Raw genomic sequence first — 18478 nt, forward strand, 5'->3', positions numbered from 1 at the left:
TTGGTCCTGCCACGATCCAATCAAAATGGAGCAACTTTTCTTTGCCTTGAAATTTAGGGAGGGCTCTGCCATAAACTGGCTTCTGGAATATCATCTGGTCCAATGGTTAACCACAGAGAGATGCAACTTTCTGCTGACAGCTCGCAGTGCATTACAGTGCATCTGGAAAGTATTCACAGCGTTTCACTTTTTCCACATTTTGTTCTGTTACAGCCTAATTCCAAAATGGATTAAATTCATTATTTTACTCAAAATTCTTCAAGCAATATCCCATAATGACAATGTGAAAGCTTTGAAATCTTTGCAAATTTATTAAAAATAAAAAAAAATAACAAATCACATGTACATAAGTATTCACAGCCTTTGCTCAGTACTTTGTTGAAGCACCTTTGGCACCAATTACAGCCTCGAGTCTTTTTTTGTATGATTCTACCAGCTTCTCCCATTCTTCTTTGCGGGACCTCTCAATCTCCATCAGGTTGGATGGGGAGCATCTGTGCACAGCCATTTTCAGATCTCTCCTGAGATGTTCAATCAAATTCAAATCTGGGCTCTGCCTGGGCCACTCAAGGACATTCACTGAGTTGTCCCGTAGCCACTCCTTTGTTATCTTGGCTGTGTGCTTAGGGTCGTTGTCTTGTTGGAAGATGAACCTTTGCCCCAGTCTGAGGTCCAGAGCACTCTGGAGCAGGTTTTCATCAAGGATGTCTCTGTACATTGCATCATTCATATTTCCCTCGATCCTGACTAGTCTCCCAGTTCCTGCCGCTGAAAAACATCCCCACAGCATGATGCTACCACCACCATGCTTGACTGTAAGGATGGTATTGGCCATTTGATGAGCGGTGCCTGTTTCCTCCAGAGATGATGCTTGGCCATTCAGGCCAAAGAGTTCAATCTTTTGTTTCTCATGGTCTGAGAGTCCTTCAGGTGCCATTTACTGAGGAGTGGCGTCCGTCTGGCCCCTCTACCATACAGGCCTGATTGGTGGAGTGCTGCAGAGATGGTTGTTCTTCTGGAAGGTTCTCCTCTCTCCACAGAAAAACGCTGGAGCTCTGTCAGAGTGACCATTGGGTTCTTGGTCACCTCCCTGACTAAGGCCCTTCTCTCCCGATTGGTCAGTTTGGCTGGGCGGCCAGCTCTAGGAGGAGTCCTGGTGATTCCAAACTTCTTCCATTTACAGATGATGGAGGCCACTTTTCTCATTGGGACCTTCAATGCTGCAGACATTTTTCTGTACCCTTCCCCAGATCTGTGCCTCAATACAATCCTGTCTCGGAGGTCTACAGACAATTCCTTGGACTTCATGGCTTGGTTTGTGCTCTGACATGCACTGGTAACTGTGGGACCTTATATAGACAGGTGTGTGCCTTTCCAAATCATGTACAATCAACTGAATTTACCACAGGTGGACTCCAATCAAGTTGTAGAAACATCTCAAGGATGATCAGTGGAACAGGATGCACCTGAGCTCAATTTTGAGTGTCATGGCAAAGGCTGTGAATACTTATGAACATGTGATTTTTTTCATTTTTTATTTTTAATAAATTTGCAAAGGTTTCAAACAAACTTCTTTCATGTTGTCATTATGGGGTATTGTTTGTAGAATTTTTAGGAAAATATTTAATTTAATCCATTTTGGAATAAGGCTGTAACATAACAAAATGTGGAAAAAGTGAAGCGCTGTGAAAACTTTCCGGATGCACTGTATGTGTAGGTACTATCAGCATGGTAAACTTAGAAGTTGTGTCTTAAATGCACATTATTTAAAGATTTGCTTGAATACAAATTCACCGCATTCAACACCTCACATAAAAAAAAAGAAGTGTATTATGCATAATAACAATGCAAACATCACTTAAGATTTAAAGTCCTATAATGACAAAAATTGACATTTTCTTTTTTTTATGTGAGGTGTTGTAGACAGATATAAGGACAGTATTTTTATGGAGTTTGTTGCTAATTCTCTATGGTGGGCTGGTTGACAGACAACAGATTGCTAGGGGTGTAAATCGGATGTTTCATCAGAATACGATCTTGAATCGAATCTCTTAGCCTGCAATCCGATATTTGCAGATACTTCAAAGTCTGCCACAGTAAAATTTGATTCAGGGGCCTGAGATCAATATTCCGATATTTTGTGCCTATTTTACACAATCAATAATACATTTTTTGCCCTTAAATGCTACCAAAATATAATTTGATTATTCAGCTCTCTGTACATTGGGACATCCACAAAAAAATAAGGTACTTCAGATAAATAATATAAACAATAAAGTCACACACAAGTGATCGTCAATCATCTGATTACAGCTGATTTTTTTGTTTAGTCAAATTCAAAGTACTTGCATACCCATGACTTATTTCCAACTATCTGTTATATCTGTGTTTTTCTTGGCTACAACTTCCACAGATGTAATGAAGAATTCTGTTACAGTTAACTGGGATAAATGTTAGTAAGGGTGTTGATGTGTAGATGGGTCTTAACTGATGACTGATGATAACGTCTCGGGTTACATGTGTAACCCTTGTTCCCTGAAAAAGGCGGAACGAGATGTTGCGCTGCTAAGCGCTACGGGGAACAGCTTTCGCTGTTAGCTGAGCTGAAATAATGTGTGGAACACGTCAATGAACATTGACCGGAATTTATAGCCTCGGTTGATGTAATCATTAGATGCACCTGAGGCCAGGCTATAAATGGATACGTCACCAGGTGTCGTCAGATACTTCTTTTTGAAGAGCAGTCCTGGGACGTCCCAGTGCGGCAAAGCAGCGCAACATCTCGTTCCGCCTTTTTCAGGGAACAAGGGTTACACATGTAACCCGAGACGTTCCCTTTACAAAAGGCTTCACTTTGATGTTGCGCTGCTAAGCGCTACGGGGAACGCAATACCCACGCCGCCGCACTTGGGGCTGTCCGGACCCCTACAGTTGTGCAGTGTACTCACAAAAACGTGAGAGGTCTCAGACATGAGCTTGAGATGTCGACTCAAGGGCATAAGAGCCCGGAGTGCAGAACATCCAAACTAAAAAAGTCCAATGAATGTGTGCGGCGAGGACAACCTGCCGCATCACAAACTTGAGATGTCGACTCAAGGACATAAGAGTCCGGAGTAGCAAAGCATCTAGCCCATAAAGTTCAATGAATGTGTGCGAAGAAAACCCTATCGCAACACAAACTTGCCATAAAACTGATGAATGTGAGCGGAGAGGACCAGCCTGCCGCATCACAAACTTGCTCAGGCATGAGCTGAGATGTCGACTCAAGGGCATAAGAGCCCGGAGTAGCAAAGCATCTAACCCATAAAGTTCGATGAATGTGTGCGAAGAGAACCCTATCGCAACACAAACTTGTCATAAAACTGATGAATGTGAGCGGAGAGGACCAGCCTGCCGCATCACAAACTTGCTCAGGCATGAGCTGAGATGTCGACTCAAGGGCATAAGAGCCCGGAGTAGCAAAGCATCTAACCCATAAAGTTCGATGAATGTGTGCGAAGGGAACCCTATCGCAACACAAACTTGTCATGAAAACTGATGAATGTGAGCGGAGAGGATCAGCCTGCCGCATCACAGTCTTGTTCAGGTATGAGCTGAGATGTCGACTCAAGGGCATAAGAGCCCGGAGTGGCAAAACATCCAAACTAAAAAAGTCCAACGAATGTGTGCGGAGGGGACAACCTGCCACATCACAAACTTGTTTAGGCATGGGCTGAGATGTCGACTCAAGGGCATAAGAGCCCGGAATAGCAAAGCATCTAGCCCACAAAGTTCGATGAATGTGTGTGAAGAGAACCCTATCGCAACACAAACTTGTCATAAAGACTGATGAATGTGTGCGGAGAGGACAACCTGCCGCATCACAAACTTGCTGCAGAGGGAGACCTCTAGCCTAGGTTTTAGAGGAGGAGTGCCCTCTGGTAGAGTGCGCCCTGAAACCTACTGGCGAAGCTTGACCGCGCGCCTCGTAGGCCCGGGCAATAATGAGGATGCCTCTTTGAGGGCACCCCGCCCACCAAGCCGTGGCAAACCGCAGTGGCCAAATACAGCCTGGCAGTGGCGAGGCAAGTGCCCGCTGACAGTTCTTTCTACCGGAAATCCAGAACTGAAGCAAACTGGCAGTTAGCTGGTTCTGTAATAATAACTTTAGCAGAAGGAAACGCATGCAGGCGCATTTGCGTTTCTACGTTCAGCCCCTCCCGAGGGGGAGGGGGGGGGACTGGGCGACTCGGGGAGAAGTACAGGAGACATTGCGCTATCAACAGAGGCGAAGAGGTCCTCTTCTGCCCTGTAATATCTACCCAGATCAGTTCCAAGTGGAGGGAGCCCTAGCACTTGAAATGCTCTCGATGACCTCAAGGATGAGAAGGTCCTCCCTGTTCGGAATCGCCCAAGGCGAGCCGTCGAGGAGAGGAATTAACTCCGAGAAACATATCCTGTTCGGCCAGCGCAGCACCATTAATAGGAGGCAAGACCCTTGCTGGCGAACATTGCCAAGACTCCCGGGAGCAGAGAAACCGGGGAGAGAAACCCATACAGATGCATTCTGGGTCATGTATGTGTCTTAACGTCCAGATCCAAGGGGGCTGGGTGATTTCAGGGAGAAGTAGAGGAGACATTGCGCTATTCATAGAGGCGAAGAGGTCCTCTTCTGCCCATCTCACCCAAACTTGTTCCAAGTGGAAAAAGCCCGGCATTTAAAAAGGTCTCGATAACCTCAGGAGAGAGCCCTATGTCCCTCAGTTGGTACCCTTAGGGGCCAAACATGAAAGATTCCACAATTTGGGGCAGGGAAGAAATATTGCCCTGTGCCTGAGATAGAAGATCCTTCCTGTTCGGAATCGCCCAAGGCGAGCCGTCGAGGGAAGAGATTAGCTCCGAGAACCAAGCCCTGTTTGGCCAGCGCGGTGCTATCAGTAAGAGGCAAAAACCCTTGCTGGCGAACTCTGGGCAACTACTACCTTAGGGTGGAGTTCTTAACTCCCCCGTTGGTATTTCCTGTCTGGACCGTAAATCTGCTCCTGTATACGGGCATCCAGGGATATAACTGACCTGAGTGACAGGAGCTTACGCTGGGCCCTAAGGAGAATCCAACGTGTCAGAAATACAGCTGACAAGAACGTGGGTCTCCTTGAAGATTTATGTAAGAGGCTACCGCTGTATTGTCCACCCGCACCAAGACATGGCAGCCTCAGGAGGAGGTATTTCAGGGCCAGAAATACAGCCATCAACCAGAGACTGTGACAACCGAGCTGATGACCGTCCTATCCCCTTAAGCTGGACGACCACTTAAGCCCGCTACCCCACCCATCATGGAGGCGTCTGTCGTTAGCAGTCTGCGACAACAAGACGCACCTAGAGTGGGACCCAAGGCAGAAAACCGGGGTCTGAACCACATAGGAAGGGAACGAAGCCTGAGTCGCGTAACCCTATTTAGCCCAGGGGTTTTGGCCCTTGGAAGAAATCCCCTGGCTTTTGGCCACAACAAAAACGGTCTCATGAGCAGAAGGTCCAGAGGGATCATCGTGGACGCGTTCACCCTGAGACCTGGAAATCGTTGGTACTGATAACAGTGCAACCTTGACCTAGCCTGACTTTGCTCAGGGTGATCTGAATGGACTCAATCCTAGCGGGAGACAGTTGTGCCCGCATTGAGATTGAACTCCATACGATGCCCCGATAGACATTGTTCTGAGTGGGAGAGAGGACACTTTTCTTGGCGTTGAGCCTCAACCCCAGAGAAACAGATGAGCTAAGACGATGTCCCTGTGCTGAACTGCCAGTTCCTGGAACTGCGCTAGGATCAGCCAGTCGTCTACGTAATTCAGAATGCAGATGCCCCGGAGTCGCAAGGAGCCAGCGCTACATCATGCATTGTGAATGTGCGGGTAAAAAGGGCTAGGCTGAGTGAAAGAACCTGACCCTGGAAGACTTCGCCCCCGGAAGTGAACCTCAGGAACCCCTGGTGACGTATCAACTTTGTTGTGGCAGAACTTCTAAATGAAGTATAGAAGTGCGTCATAAGATCGATGGTGACCAGCCAAACGAGTTGTAGGGCTTGAGACACGACCGTCTTGACAGGCATCATCTTGGACTTGAACACCCACGGGTAGTTCAAGCTTTAAGATCTAAGCCAGACGCCACCCCTCACCCTCCATGGGAAACGGGAAGTATTTAGTGTAATAACCTAACTCTCTCTCTGGAAGGGGAACACATACCATGGCCCCTTTAACCAGGAGATTGAGGTTTTTTTTTTTTGTTTTTACAAAAAAGAAATCCGGTTTACGGTAGTGAGAACACGCCGTTGAAACACGGAAAAGCGGCAAGAGAATTAAATCCTGACGCCCTTATAAGACCCACAGAAAAGAATATATCCGGCAGAAGTTTCCACGCTGCCAGGATCTCTGAGATGGGTATTATATTTTAACACTTCCTGTTGAGGGTTGTCGGGTGTTTCGCGTCCTGAATAAAATGCAGGAACAGCGAAAACACCCGATTTTGACGGAAGCCTCTGCAACCCGAAACACCAAGAGGTGGCGGGAATGGAGGGGCTTCGAGGGGGTACCGGGAGGGGTGAAGTGAAGCACGCGCCCGTCCCGAGGGAGCTACCCCTAATCTAGGCGCAAGACCGTCAGGGTTTTCTCTTACTAGAATTTATAGTCCTGAGGTCTTGCTTCGGGGCTGGCGAGGGCGGCGAGACTGTCCCCAATCCCTGGGAGGAGGAGCACGACTCGCCACGCTTTGCTTTTGAGCCTCCCTTCAGTCAGGACCGAGGTGGGTCTGAGGCTTGCTTGTCAAGCGCAGAACCCACACTCAGGTCATCCAGGAGGTCAGCCTGGTACGCCTGAAAAACAGCATAGTGTGCAGAGCAGCACCAGCCTGACCTGCTGCTTGATAAGCCCTTCCCACTAAAGTGGAGGTTGTCCTACAAGGCTTTGAGGGGAGAGAGGGCTTCTAAGTGACGATGCCGAGCCCGGCAGAGATAGCCCTCAAGCGTCTCTTCGACCGGCGGCATCACTGAATACCCCCGTGCCTCAGCACCCACGATAGTCGAATATAATGACGTCGAGGGTATGTGAACACGGGAAGAAAATATATATATATATTTTTTTTATTTTTTTAGGGGTTCCCATGAGAGAAAAAGCTCTTCATGGAGGTTATCAAAGAAAGGGAAGGGACCCATGAGGCGTTCCCTTTCTTAGACTGGAAGATAAAATCTATCCCCTAATTTGGAGCGTTTGGGGGTCTCTTTTTCGTGTGGCCAGTCCAATCTGGCAACCGCAGGAGTAACAACATCGAGCAATTCCTCCGTATATTTTTTTATCGCGGACGGAAAGCTCGGAGGCGGAAGAGAATTGCGATCCACCTCATGATCCGAGAAGCGTCGGAGCAGCTTCAAGATCATGTGAAGGACCAGCTGGGTTTGGGGAGAGTGAGAGAAAGGGATCAACCCGTCTCTTGCTCCTCAGCCAAATCCATGCACGAGCCCCACGAACGATCTTTTCGTGAGTGCTGACTCCGAAGCAAGCGAGGCGAAGCACGACGCACTCTGCCTGTTAAAGCAAATCGCAGTGCTCGCACCGCCCTGCTGCAACGCAGAGCAGCGTGCTCTTACCCCCAAACAAACAGCAAAAACTGATGTGTGCCGTCTTCAGCTATAGAGCGAGAAGAGAGGAACACGCACCGTTTGCTTTCAGTCATTCTCTCTTTTTTTTTTAAATATATATAATATTTTCTAAACAGAAGAGAAAAATAGAACAACATTCACTGCACACTGCCTAACTGATTCTATCTCCTAACAGAGGAAAGAAAGTTTTGACAGGGTGTGTGAAACACACAGAAACAGAATCGCTCTGAAAAAAAGAGTTTCTGACGACACCTGGTGACGTATCCATTTATATGGATACGTCACCAGGCCTCAGGTGCATCTAATGATTACATCAACCGAGGCTATAAATTCCGGTCAATGTTCATTGACGTGTTCCACACATTATTTCAGCTCGGCTCACAGCGAAAGCTGTTCCCCGTAGCGCTTAGCAGCGCAACATCAAAGTGAAGCCTTTTGTAAAGGAAACTGATGCTAGTGCTGGGCAGAATGTGATTTCTCTTTCGTTACACCCCTACAGATTGCTTTAATAAACTGTTGCAGACGAAAACAATTGTTGGATGCCGTGAACTACTTGTTTCGCACACACAGTAATCTTACAGTTTTGCACTTTTGAAAGTACGGTGAGAACCAACCTCGACTCCAAGCACTGTTCTCAGTGGTTACACTGAGGTGCGTCATTCTACACCTGGGATGCGCATAAGCAGTGTTGTGCCCTTTGTTGGAGCGTTTCTTATTATATATCTCCTACTTATTTATTGTGCATTTATCAGTTTTCCTATTGTATGGCTGCGCTTAGTCCATTTATCCCTAAGAAACATGTCCGCTAAAATTTCATAGATACATTTTTGCCTCAGTGCTGTTGTATTATAAGGAAATTTGCAAAGAATCGTAAATTGTTTTTCTCCAAAGGAAATAAAGTGTAATCTAATTCACACTGCGGCATCCCTAGTGAGTGCACAAGAGAATTACGAAAGTCCTACTTCAAAGTCAGATCATTTCAATGAAACGGTTGATCTTGTTCACCAAACTGTTCTGAATTATTCATTCACAAAGCGGACTGATCAGGTTCTTGAGTTTAACTCAAACCAAAGTCTTTCTTAATCACTTATCACTATTTTGTTTTGGGTTACCCACACAGGCCATCTCTCAGCAAGACCTGGTCCACATGGCAATACAGATTTCATGTGGGATGAGCTACTTGGCACGGAGAGAGGTCATTCACAAAGACCTGGCTGCCAGAAACTGCGTGTAAGTGCCGTTTAATCACAAAAATGTTTACCATCTTGTCCCTACTGCTTTGCCTTCTTCATGTACAGTGTTACATTTTGGCATTTGCCATTAAAGGAATATTCTAATTTAAACTGAAGTGACTATTGACAGTAGGTGTGTTCGACTTCAACTCCGCCTGGTCTTAACGATCAGTAAGTTTTGCTGGTTGCAGTCGGGGGAGGAGTTACAGAAAGCCGTCAAGTTGGACACTTCCCATAGTATGCAACAGTACTGTGTTGTAAAAGAAAAAAATAAGATAAAAAGCCTGTATTATTTTAAAACCAATAAAGAAGTCAGTGGGCGAAATTCACTGAGAATCGATTACATCCAGTAAAAGTGCTGGATATTTGTGTACGCTATCTACGCCGAATTATGCACACCAAGCAAATGCGACCACAAAATTGCAGCTGAACTCAATCTTCATGCGCTAAATATGACCTTGCGTGCTGATTCTGAGAGCTTTATAGCTGAGGATGCTGCAGACCGCTGCGATCTGACACACCCTGCAGGGACTGTTCTTCAAAGGCTGTGAGCTTGACTACAGCAGGCATCTGGATATATTCCAGGTTGTAATGCTCTTCTCCATGATTTGATAATTATTTGATGAATTTCTGCTCATATGATCAATAGAAAATGCACACAAACATCTCTTTTAAATAAAATTAATACCACCTATTATCATCTGGTAGAAATAGCATGATGTTTCAACATGTTGGAAAATACTTTTCATTGGTTCATGAGTGATTTCTTAGCAACCCCTCAAACCCCCCATCCTAAGGTTTTGCCCTAAGGCCAGAGGTGAGAAGGATCATAAAATTCTTCAAGGCCTCTCAAAGCAGCATTAACTTCCCATGTGGCAAAAGTTGAAACAAAGACAAACCTTTACACACAAAGTTTTACTCCTAACTGTTACGATGCAGGAGGAGGCAGACAAGGGGTTGGATCCAAATGCAGTGATTTTATTAAAAACGGTGAAAACTAAACGGACAAAACACAAACAAAGGAAATACCCGCGATGGGGAAACAAAACGCAAGCACGGAAAACATCAAAGGCAGAACAGGCAGGATGAACATGAGGAGGAGCACGGAGACAGGCGTCCACAAACATCAACGATAGACAAGGGACTGGAGAACAAACAGGGTATATATACATGGAACATGGAATGTGAACAGAGACGGGTGAAACAGAAAACACGGGACAGACAGAAAGGGATCATAACACTAACATGGACACCAACTGCAGCACATCTACTCCATGTTAATTCAATGAAATATTTATGTTAATTTCAGTTGTTTGACTAACACAATTTGAAAGCACCAGACAACTTTTTTAAAAGGAAGCACAATCTATAAGATCTAAATTTACATGGAAAGAAGGCATGTTTATGCAGAAAGGAATGACAATGACTTCAATTAAATACTCAAGACTCAGCGCAATGTCAGTGCTGATTGCGCCTGTTTAACTAGATTGCGGTTGGTTAGTGAGTTGTATTTTATTTTAATATACATGATATTTAAGATTAAGATTTTAACTGTTATAAAAATTATTTATGGTAACTTACTGAAGATGTCAGAATATACATAAAACGCACATTATCTGTGTTGTTGGAGAATCTTCCCAGTTGCGAATAAGCGGTATCAATTGGACAGAGCTGCAAGTCGAACACACCTAGTATCTGTGGCATGCTGTTAATGACAACAGACAATAATTTTGCCTCGTGCCTGAGATTGTAAAAACAAACAAACATATGTTACACACATAAAATGGAAGTCTATTGGGCTAGTCTTACTCTATGTCCTATCCAGACACAAAACAACACGTTTTCAGTGACAAAGCAATTTGTCTGCCAACACTGAACACAAAACTGCTGCATGAATTGACACAATCACAACCAATCAGAATTTGTTTTAATGTTTAATAATAAAGTTACGTGGAGTAGGCTTTTCAACTAATGAGATTTCATAGTGGGCAGGGCTACAAAGCACAACAGAGGTCAATAAATTAGACTGTCTCTTGTCGCGGTCGGGGCTGGTTAGGAAAAATATGTGTACGCTTCTCACTTAATCGCTGTTAGCATTTCTGCACAGCAGGTTTTTTGCACCATAGACTACCATTGTAAGTCCATTTCTGTACAACAGGTGTTTTACCAACAAATAGGTCAAAATAATTTTCTGTATTAATCAACAGAATGTCAAAGACAGTACAGTAAATGGAGCTCAACTGTTTTAAATCAGAATATTCCTGCAATTTTTTTTGTTCGTGCATGTTTTTCAGTCAAAGTTCTAGCACATAATTACAGTTGTATTTTTATACCGTTTTTATTTCTTGTCATTACATGAAATGTGAGTTAACACTTATGTATATGTTGTTTAGACGTCTTGATGTCTCATCTTGTTTTTTGTTTTTTTAGAATTGATAACAGCATGCAAGTGAAGATTACAGACAATGCGCTTGCCCGCGACCTCTTCCCCATGGACTACCACTGTCTTGGGGACAATGAGAACAGACCAGTGCGTTGGATGGCCTTGGAGAGTTTACTTAACAATGACTTCTCAAGTGCCAGTGATGTGGTAAGGATTGCTGCTCCTTTTTGTCTGTATGTTACAGTTTGTTTTGCAACAAACTGTAACATACACTCACAAAATATTTTGTTTTAAACAGCAGGCAATCTCCTATAAGCATTAGCCAAAAGCATTTTTTCTATTTTTTTGGATATTTTACCATTAAAACATCATTGGTGGCTGTTAGTGTAATGGGGCCGTTTGCTGCTTTAACATGTTCATACTTACTTTTGTAATGGCACACATACATTGCATCTGGAAAATATTCACCGTGCTTCACTTTTTCCACATTTTGTTATGTTACAGTCTTATTCCAAAATGGATTCAATTCATTATTTTCCTCAGAATTCTACAAACAATATCCCATAATGACGTGAAAGAAGTTTGTTTGAAATCTTTGCAAATCTTTTGGACATGATTTGGAAAGGCACACACCTGTCTATATAAGGTCCCAAAGTTAACAGTGCATGTCAGTGCACAAACCAAGCCATGAAGTCCAAGGAATTGTCTGTAGACCTCCGAGACAGGATTGTATCGAGGCACAGATCTGGGGAAGGGTATAGAAAAATTCCTGCAGCATTGAAGGTCCCAATGAGCACAGTGGCCTCCATCATCCATAAATGGAAGAAGTTTGGAATCACAAGGACTCTTCCTAGAGCTGGCCACCGAACTGAGCAATCGGGGAGATGGGCCTTAGTCAGGGAGGTGACCAAGAACCTGATGGTCACTCTGACAGAGCTCCAGCATTTCTCTGTGGAGAGAGGAGAACCTTCCAGAAGAACAACCATCTCTGCAGCACTCCACCAATCAGGCCTTTATGGTAGAGTGGCCAGACAGAATCCACTCCTCAGTAAAAGGTACATGACAGCCTGCCTTGAGTTTGCCAAAAGGCACCTGAGGCCTCTCAGACCATGAGAAACAAAATTCTCTTGTCTGATGAAACAAATATTGAACTCTTTGGCCTGAATGGCAAGCGTCATGTCTGAAGGAAACCAGGCACCGTTCATCACCTGGCAAATACCATCCCTACAGTGAAGTATGTTGGTGGCAGCATCATGCTGTGGGGATGTTTTTCAGCGGCAGGAATTGGGAGACTAGTCAGGATCGAGGGAAATATGAATGCAGCAATGTACAGAGACATCAATGATGAAAACCTGCTCCAGAGCGCTCTGGACCTCAGACTGGGGTGATGGTTCATCTTCCAGCAGGACAACAACCCTAAGTACACAGCCAAGATAACAAAGGAGTGGCTACATGACAACTCTGTGAATGTCCTTGAGTGACCCAGCCAGAGCCCAGAATTCAACTCGATTGAACATCTCTGGAGAGATCTGAAAATGGCTGTGCACCGACGCTCCCCATCCTACCTGATGGAGCTCACGAGGTCCTGCAAAGAAGAATGGGAGAAACTGCCCGAAAATAGGTGTGCCAAGATTGTAGCATCATATTCAAATAGACTTGAGGCTGTAATTGATGCCAAAGGTGCTTCAACAAAGTATTGAGCAAAGGCTGTGAATACTTATGTACATGTGATTGTTTTTTTTTTTTTGTTTTGTTTTTTTTTATAAATTTGCAAAGATTTCAAACAAACTTCTTTCATGTTGTCATTATGTGGTACTGTTTGTAGAATTTTGAGGAAAATAATGAATTGAAACCATTTTGGAATAAGGCTGTAACAGAACAAAATGTTGAAAAAGTGAAGCGCTGTGAATACTTTCCGGATGCACTGTATAACAGCAGTTTTCAGTTGAAGTACATGAACACTCATTCATGAGTTCTCAGATTGTGTATCCTAATAACAGATTTTGAATTGCATAACTTCTTTTTACGTCATGCTGTCTGCTCCACCATGCTGCATTACTGCTGACAAATACTGTAATCATGTTTCGGATGCCCATGAACATGTTGAGGCCTCGCTTATCTGCTTCGTATGACATTACAGAAGTAAACACGTTGGAATTTCCCATATGCAGTCATTTTAGTGATTAATGATTGTGATCAATGTAGAACAAATTTTCAGAATGATTTTGCAAGACTGCCTAAGAGTATACTGCCCACAGTAGTAGTAACTACACCAACACTGAAACTGAGTAAATGGCTTAAGTTTTTGGATGTCTAAGAGACACTATTTCAGTCATAACTCAATTTTGACTGGGTAGTTAGTTACTGCTTTTCGCCTTTGCACGACAGTATAGTGAAAATGCTTCTGCATTTTTACATTTAAGGAAACCATTGCCTAGGTATAGCAAATCAAACCCTAGACAACAACTTGTCTTGAGAGTGCTAAGAGTGAAGTGAGTGGAAAATGTGTGTGTTTTTGTGGCAACGCACTCTACATTCCCATCCATCTCGCACAAAGTGCCAAGGAAACAACCCACCCTAGACAGTGAGGAAGTACTGAACGCCGCCTGGCCTCCTCATAAATGACACACCGGGCCAAAATCTGTCAGCTGTCTGACCTCCGCAGCCCTCCAAACTAACAGAACAATAGAGGCTGGTGCTGCCCACTTGCCAGAGACATTTATTAAGGTCTTGTCTATTGTAATAACAATAGGAGCTGGTGATGAGCTGCTGTAATTGTGGAAATGTCTCCTGTTTACTGGGATACAGTGGAAATACATCAGTGGTTTACAGTAAGGCCTTAAAGTGCAGGATACCACCCACCCAGTGAGACATTAGATGAAATTCCAGATCACCAGTGCATGTCAACTGTGTATATTTGCACCAAACTCCCTTTTAGTGGCCTCAACAAACATAAACACAATGCAGGAGAGAACCTATTTTATGTTGTTAAAAGCCTGTCTCCTTTTAAATGTCTAGTAAGACTGATTGTAAGGAGTGGTGGGCAGATTTGTTGCTTTTCATGATTTGGGAGGATTCCTTTCCAGTGTGTTCTGCAGTCACAATATTTGTGTTGCCATCAAGCACAGACTTGATTTTACTGTAAGGATTTTCCAACATATCCCCCTAAAACGCACACACTCTGTATGTACAAAGTTACTTTCTTAGGTAAATGTACTGTAAATAGTGCAGATTTTTTTTAAAGATTTGTTACTTTGCATCTAAACTAATTGACCATTTTTTAATTCCGACATGAGTGGGTTCAGAAAATAGCCTTAATTTTAACTTTATTTACACAAAATGCTGGAGCTCTAATTATGTTAATATTGATATAATATGAATGAGATTGTGTCGCTTTGTCATGCGATGTCTTCGTCGGTATGAACAAGGCTCAAGTCATTTGCAGCATTTTCATAGATGACACTATTCTTCGGACTGCTTTCAGACAACTGCAACGTATTAGAAAGAGTGAGAATTCTATACATTCGCATGTTCAACGAGGCATACTTGCACCGCAAGCCTCTGAACAAACAGAATCAGACACGCATTGTCGGCGTTTCCTTAGAACCCTTCTTCAAAATATATTTATGTGTGCTTCTTCAAACATGAATCTTACTAGATTCATAGATCAATAAAATGACCTGCCACTGCGCTTTAAATACCCTGCATTTGGCGGGTCGCGGGTGCTAATTTCATACCCTGGACTACTATTTAATATATTTGGCAACTTTTCATTTCCATGTTTTGTCATTTACCCAATATTGTCAAACAACGATTGTCAATGAGTGTCGATATCGGAATCGATATATTTGTCAAATATCATCAATATCCGATTACATCGTCCTATCGCCCAGCCCTAAAGACTTGTATTTCAGCTGACATCTTTCCTTCAAATATTCGATTTTACATTGTGTCATGTACACTTGGACAGACAAAGACTGTAGCTTGACTATGCAGAAACCCGTTGTTGCTTGATTGTAACTGCACATGTAAACGTAACATGTGACAATGGCCATGAATGTTTCCAAAATCACTGGAATAAATCCAGATTTCCTTCTTTTGTGTTTCTGGAATGTTTTGTTTCCAGAATGCTTACTGCTGCTTATTGCATTAAAAATGGCTCACTCTCCTGTTGGACAGTGCTACATATGGAAGCAATTTGCTGCAGATGCATCAAATTCCTATTATGCTTTGTTGTGCCATCATGATCATTGTGAATTTCCTTTTTTTCTGATTCTATTTGATCATACATACTTGAATTTTGCTCTTCTCAATTCAATTTGTTTTAAATCTGTGGAACTACTCATGACAAGAAACTTAATGTCCCTCATGAAGTTTCAAATATGAATGTCTATCTTTCTGCATTCAGATACTGATGTGATCTGTAAGTGGTATCTAATTGTTTACTGAATAATGTCTACCACTGTGATCTTGTCATCACTCCTCCAAAGGGAGGGATCATCTTTCTGGTTCAGGTATTTTGTGGATACGCTGAGCTCTCATGTGTTGTTTCTCCATAGTGGGCTTTTGGGGTAACTCTGTGGGAGCTGATGACCTTGGGACAGACTCCATATGTTGACATCGACCCCTTCGAAATGGCCGCCTACCTGAAAGACGGCTACAGAATAGCACAACCCATCAACTGCCCCGATGAACTGTGAGTGTCTGCCTAGTGATTCAGATATTTGGCATGGCTATTTTGACAGTAAAAAAAATCATTTGAGAATAAATTGATTTGGATAATTGTTATAAAACTTTGTAGTCACTGAGGTTAGAAAGGGTGTGCATTAACAATAAACAAACAGTCATTACGTAATGGTGTGTTCCTGAGTGATTGGCAAGTCTCCTAAACTGCCTGTAGCAACTCCTCTCTTACATCTTGATTGTTTTGGGACGGAACCAATCAAAATTTTACTAAACCATTCGAGAGAACCTAGCAAGAAACAGACAGTTTGAGTTGAGTAAAACAACTGCTGGCTCTATCCACAATTACAAGCCGACCCTTATCGGCATCCTGCAATTGCTTGGGAACCGGAGCCATTATGATCATACCAGCCAGGAATTACAAAGCAACGAATGCCGTTGACCATGTCAGTGACCCAAACACAACAAGATTTATTGTCTTGAGCGCGGTCACCGGAACACAGTTTACAGAATGCAGGAAAAGCTAATCAGTGTTGGATCATAGTTTAGCACTCTTTCCCTCTAGAGAGAAGGTGATGAATAACTTTCCTTCAGTGTGCCTTGTATATTGGAAGGCTTGAATGGAACCAGAGCGATAAGGTTGATCAACTTTCACTCAAGCCTGTTTCAATTGTTGCTGTCAGAAGTAATCAAGATCAATCTGTCTTCTTAGCCATACATTTTCTTCTTTGATAAGTCTTTGATAAGATTCTCTCACCGGTCTAATTAAAATAAATGTACTTGCTTAGGATGTTCTCTGTTTGTTGTTTCAGGTTTGCAGTGATGGCTTGTTGTTGGGCCTTAGATCCAGAAGAGAGACCAAAATTCCAACAGCTCGTCCAATGCCTTACAGAGTTCCATGCAGCTTTGGGGGCATACGTCTAAATTCTCACCTTAGGTTTCTCACTCAAACCCAGAAGATATGTTGAACAGCACTATTCAGCAGAATAAGAGTTAATGCAGTGCCTTACTTTATAAGAAAACTAGCCAATTTGTAATTTTCTTTTTTATTTCATGTTAAAATAAATCTGGCTTTGTTCGAGAGGTGTAGCTTACACTTGGGTGTCAGTATCTTCACAGCTATGTGAAATATCAAGAACGCTTTTCCCATACTAAAGAACATTCAATCCTCCACCCCTATTCACACTGTTGTTTGGAATGCTGGTATTAGGGTGTCCACAGGAAGCTGCTGTTCTCCTTGTTTCACAAAGAAACTTTTTGTTTCCCAACAATTGAAACAAGAAAAGAAACTGGCTTAGGAAATTCCTTTTTGGACATATTTTAAATATTGTTGTCAGAGATATCTATGCATACATTTTCCAAAAGACTTCAATGAGAAGATGATCATCTCCACTGCACAAAGTCCTGCATTTATTTTTAAAGACAATTCAGTGATAGAAGAGGACTGCATTAGATGTACTGGGTGGGGGGGGGTGGGGGGCATGGCAATTGGTACGTTAAGTAGACTCGCAAAGAAATGACAACCTTTTTGGTCTCCATCCAATCACACTACTGTACCGCTGGCTATAAGCTTTACATCCTTAAATTATGAAATACACATGGACGTGTGGACCTGCATGTTGGGATCCTGAAAGTTAAATTAGACTGGTACAGGGTTTTTTAAATTCATAAAGCTTTTGATGTTTGACTGTTCTGTGTCAGAACAATGCCTTGTATGTTTAAAAATGAGTGAATACATGGTAAAGAAAACAAATACAAGTCTCTGTGAATGACATGTACGGCCTAGACATAATTTTCAACAAATTTCTTGTTCTGAATCTATAGGCTCTTCTTGCTATCCTTGTGATCACTGCATGTTGATTTTTTTAAAGGTTTTGTGTAAACTTTCCTGAATTCATACCTACAAATTAAATGAGTCCTCTAAATAAAATGAGATCTCAGTGATGAATGCTGCTGTTTGTTGTTTTTGAATTATAATTTAGTCTTGAGGACAGATTTAATGCAATACACCAAATGTATGCTCTAGATACAATGGTGCCATCTATTTTTAGTCATCTAAGTTATGTTATGAACTGCTTTTGATGCATTTTAATGTTCCACAGAAACATTTTGCAATGTTTCTCCCTACTTTATAATGTCATGATGGAAAATTTGAATGCTTACATTTAGTACAAATATTTATCTTTAGAGAGCAGCTGGATTAAGTAAGTGTGTCAGTTGAGGATTAAATGCACTGGTTGCTGTCTATATCTGAACTACTGATTCTATTGAGGCAAAGTTCAGGTGTAGACCTGCTCTGTGCCTGCTCAAAAAGCCCTGTGTATCAAAGGCAGTTCTGATGCTACTTTGGTTCTAAAAGAAATGCAGCATCAGAGCAGCCTTACACTTTGTTGTTGTCATAATGTACACACCTGGGCAAACAAATAAAATAAAATAAAAATGGTCTGAGGCCAAAATGGCAAAATATTATCCACAACAAATCATGGTCAGGAAAGTAGCAAGAATTCAACAAATGCACTCCTGGTGCATTTCTGTTCCACCATTTGCTCATTA

General features: G+C 42.8%; 1 protein-coding gene across 2 annotated transcripts in view; it reads left to right on the forward strand.

The window, feature by feature from the left end:
* LOC127653609 (tyrosine-protein kinase RYK-like) overlaps window positions 1–17959 on the forward strand; it is a 110918-nt gene extending 92959 nt beyond the window's left edge. The window contains exons 12-15 of one of the 2 annotated variants that reach the window (XM_052140344.1): window positions 8748–8857; window positions 11290–11449; window positions 15802–15938; window positions 16738–17959. In XM_052140344.1, coding sequence (XP_051996304.1) covers window positions 8748–8857; window positions 11290–11449; window positions 15802–15938; window positions 16738–16849 — 519 coding nt within the window. In that variant the 3' untranslated portion in view covers window positions 16850–17959. The remainder of the gene's footprint in view (window positions 1–8747; window positions 8858–11289; window positions 11450–15801; window positions 15939–16737) is intronic. The other variant, XM_052140343.1, reaches the window with a different exon arrangement.
* Window positions 17960–18478: the final 519 nt, after the last annotated feature.

The sequence above is a fragment of the Xyrauchen texanus genome, chromosome 13 (assembly GCF_025860055.1).
Source record: "Xyrauchen texanus isolate HMW12.3.18 chromosome 13, RBS_HiC_50CHRs, whole genome shotgun sequence".
In the NCBI taxonomy this organism is placed as follows: domain Eukaryota; kingdom Metazoa; phylum Chordata; class Actinopteri; order Cypriniformes; family Catostomidae; genus Xyrauchen; species Xyrauchen texanus.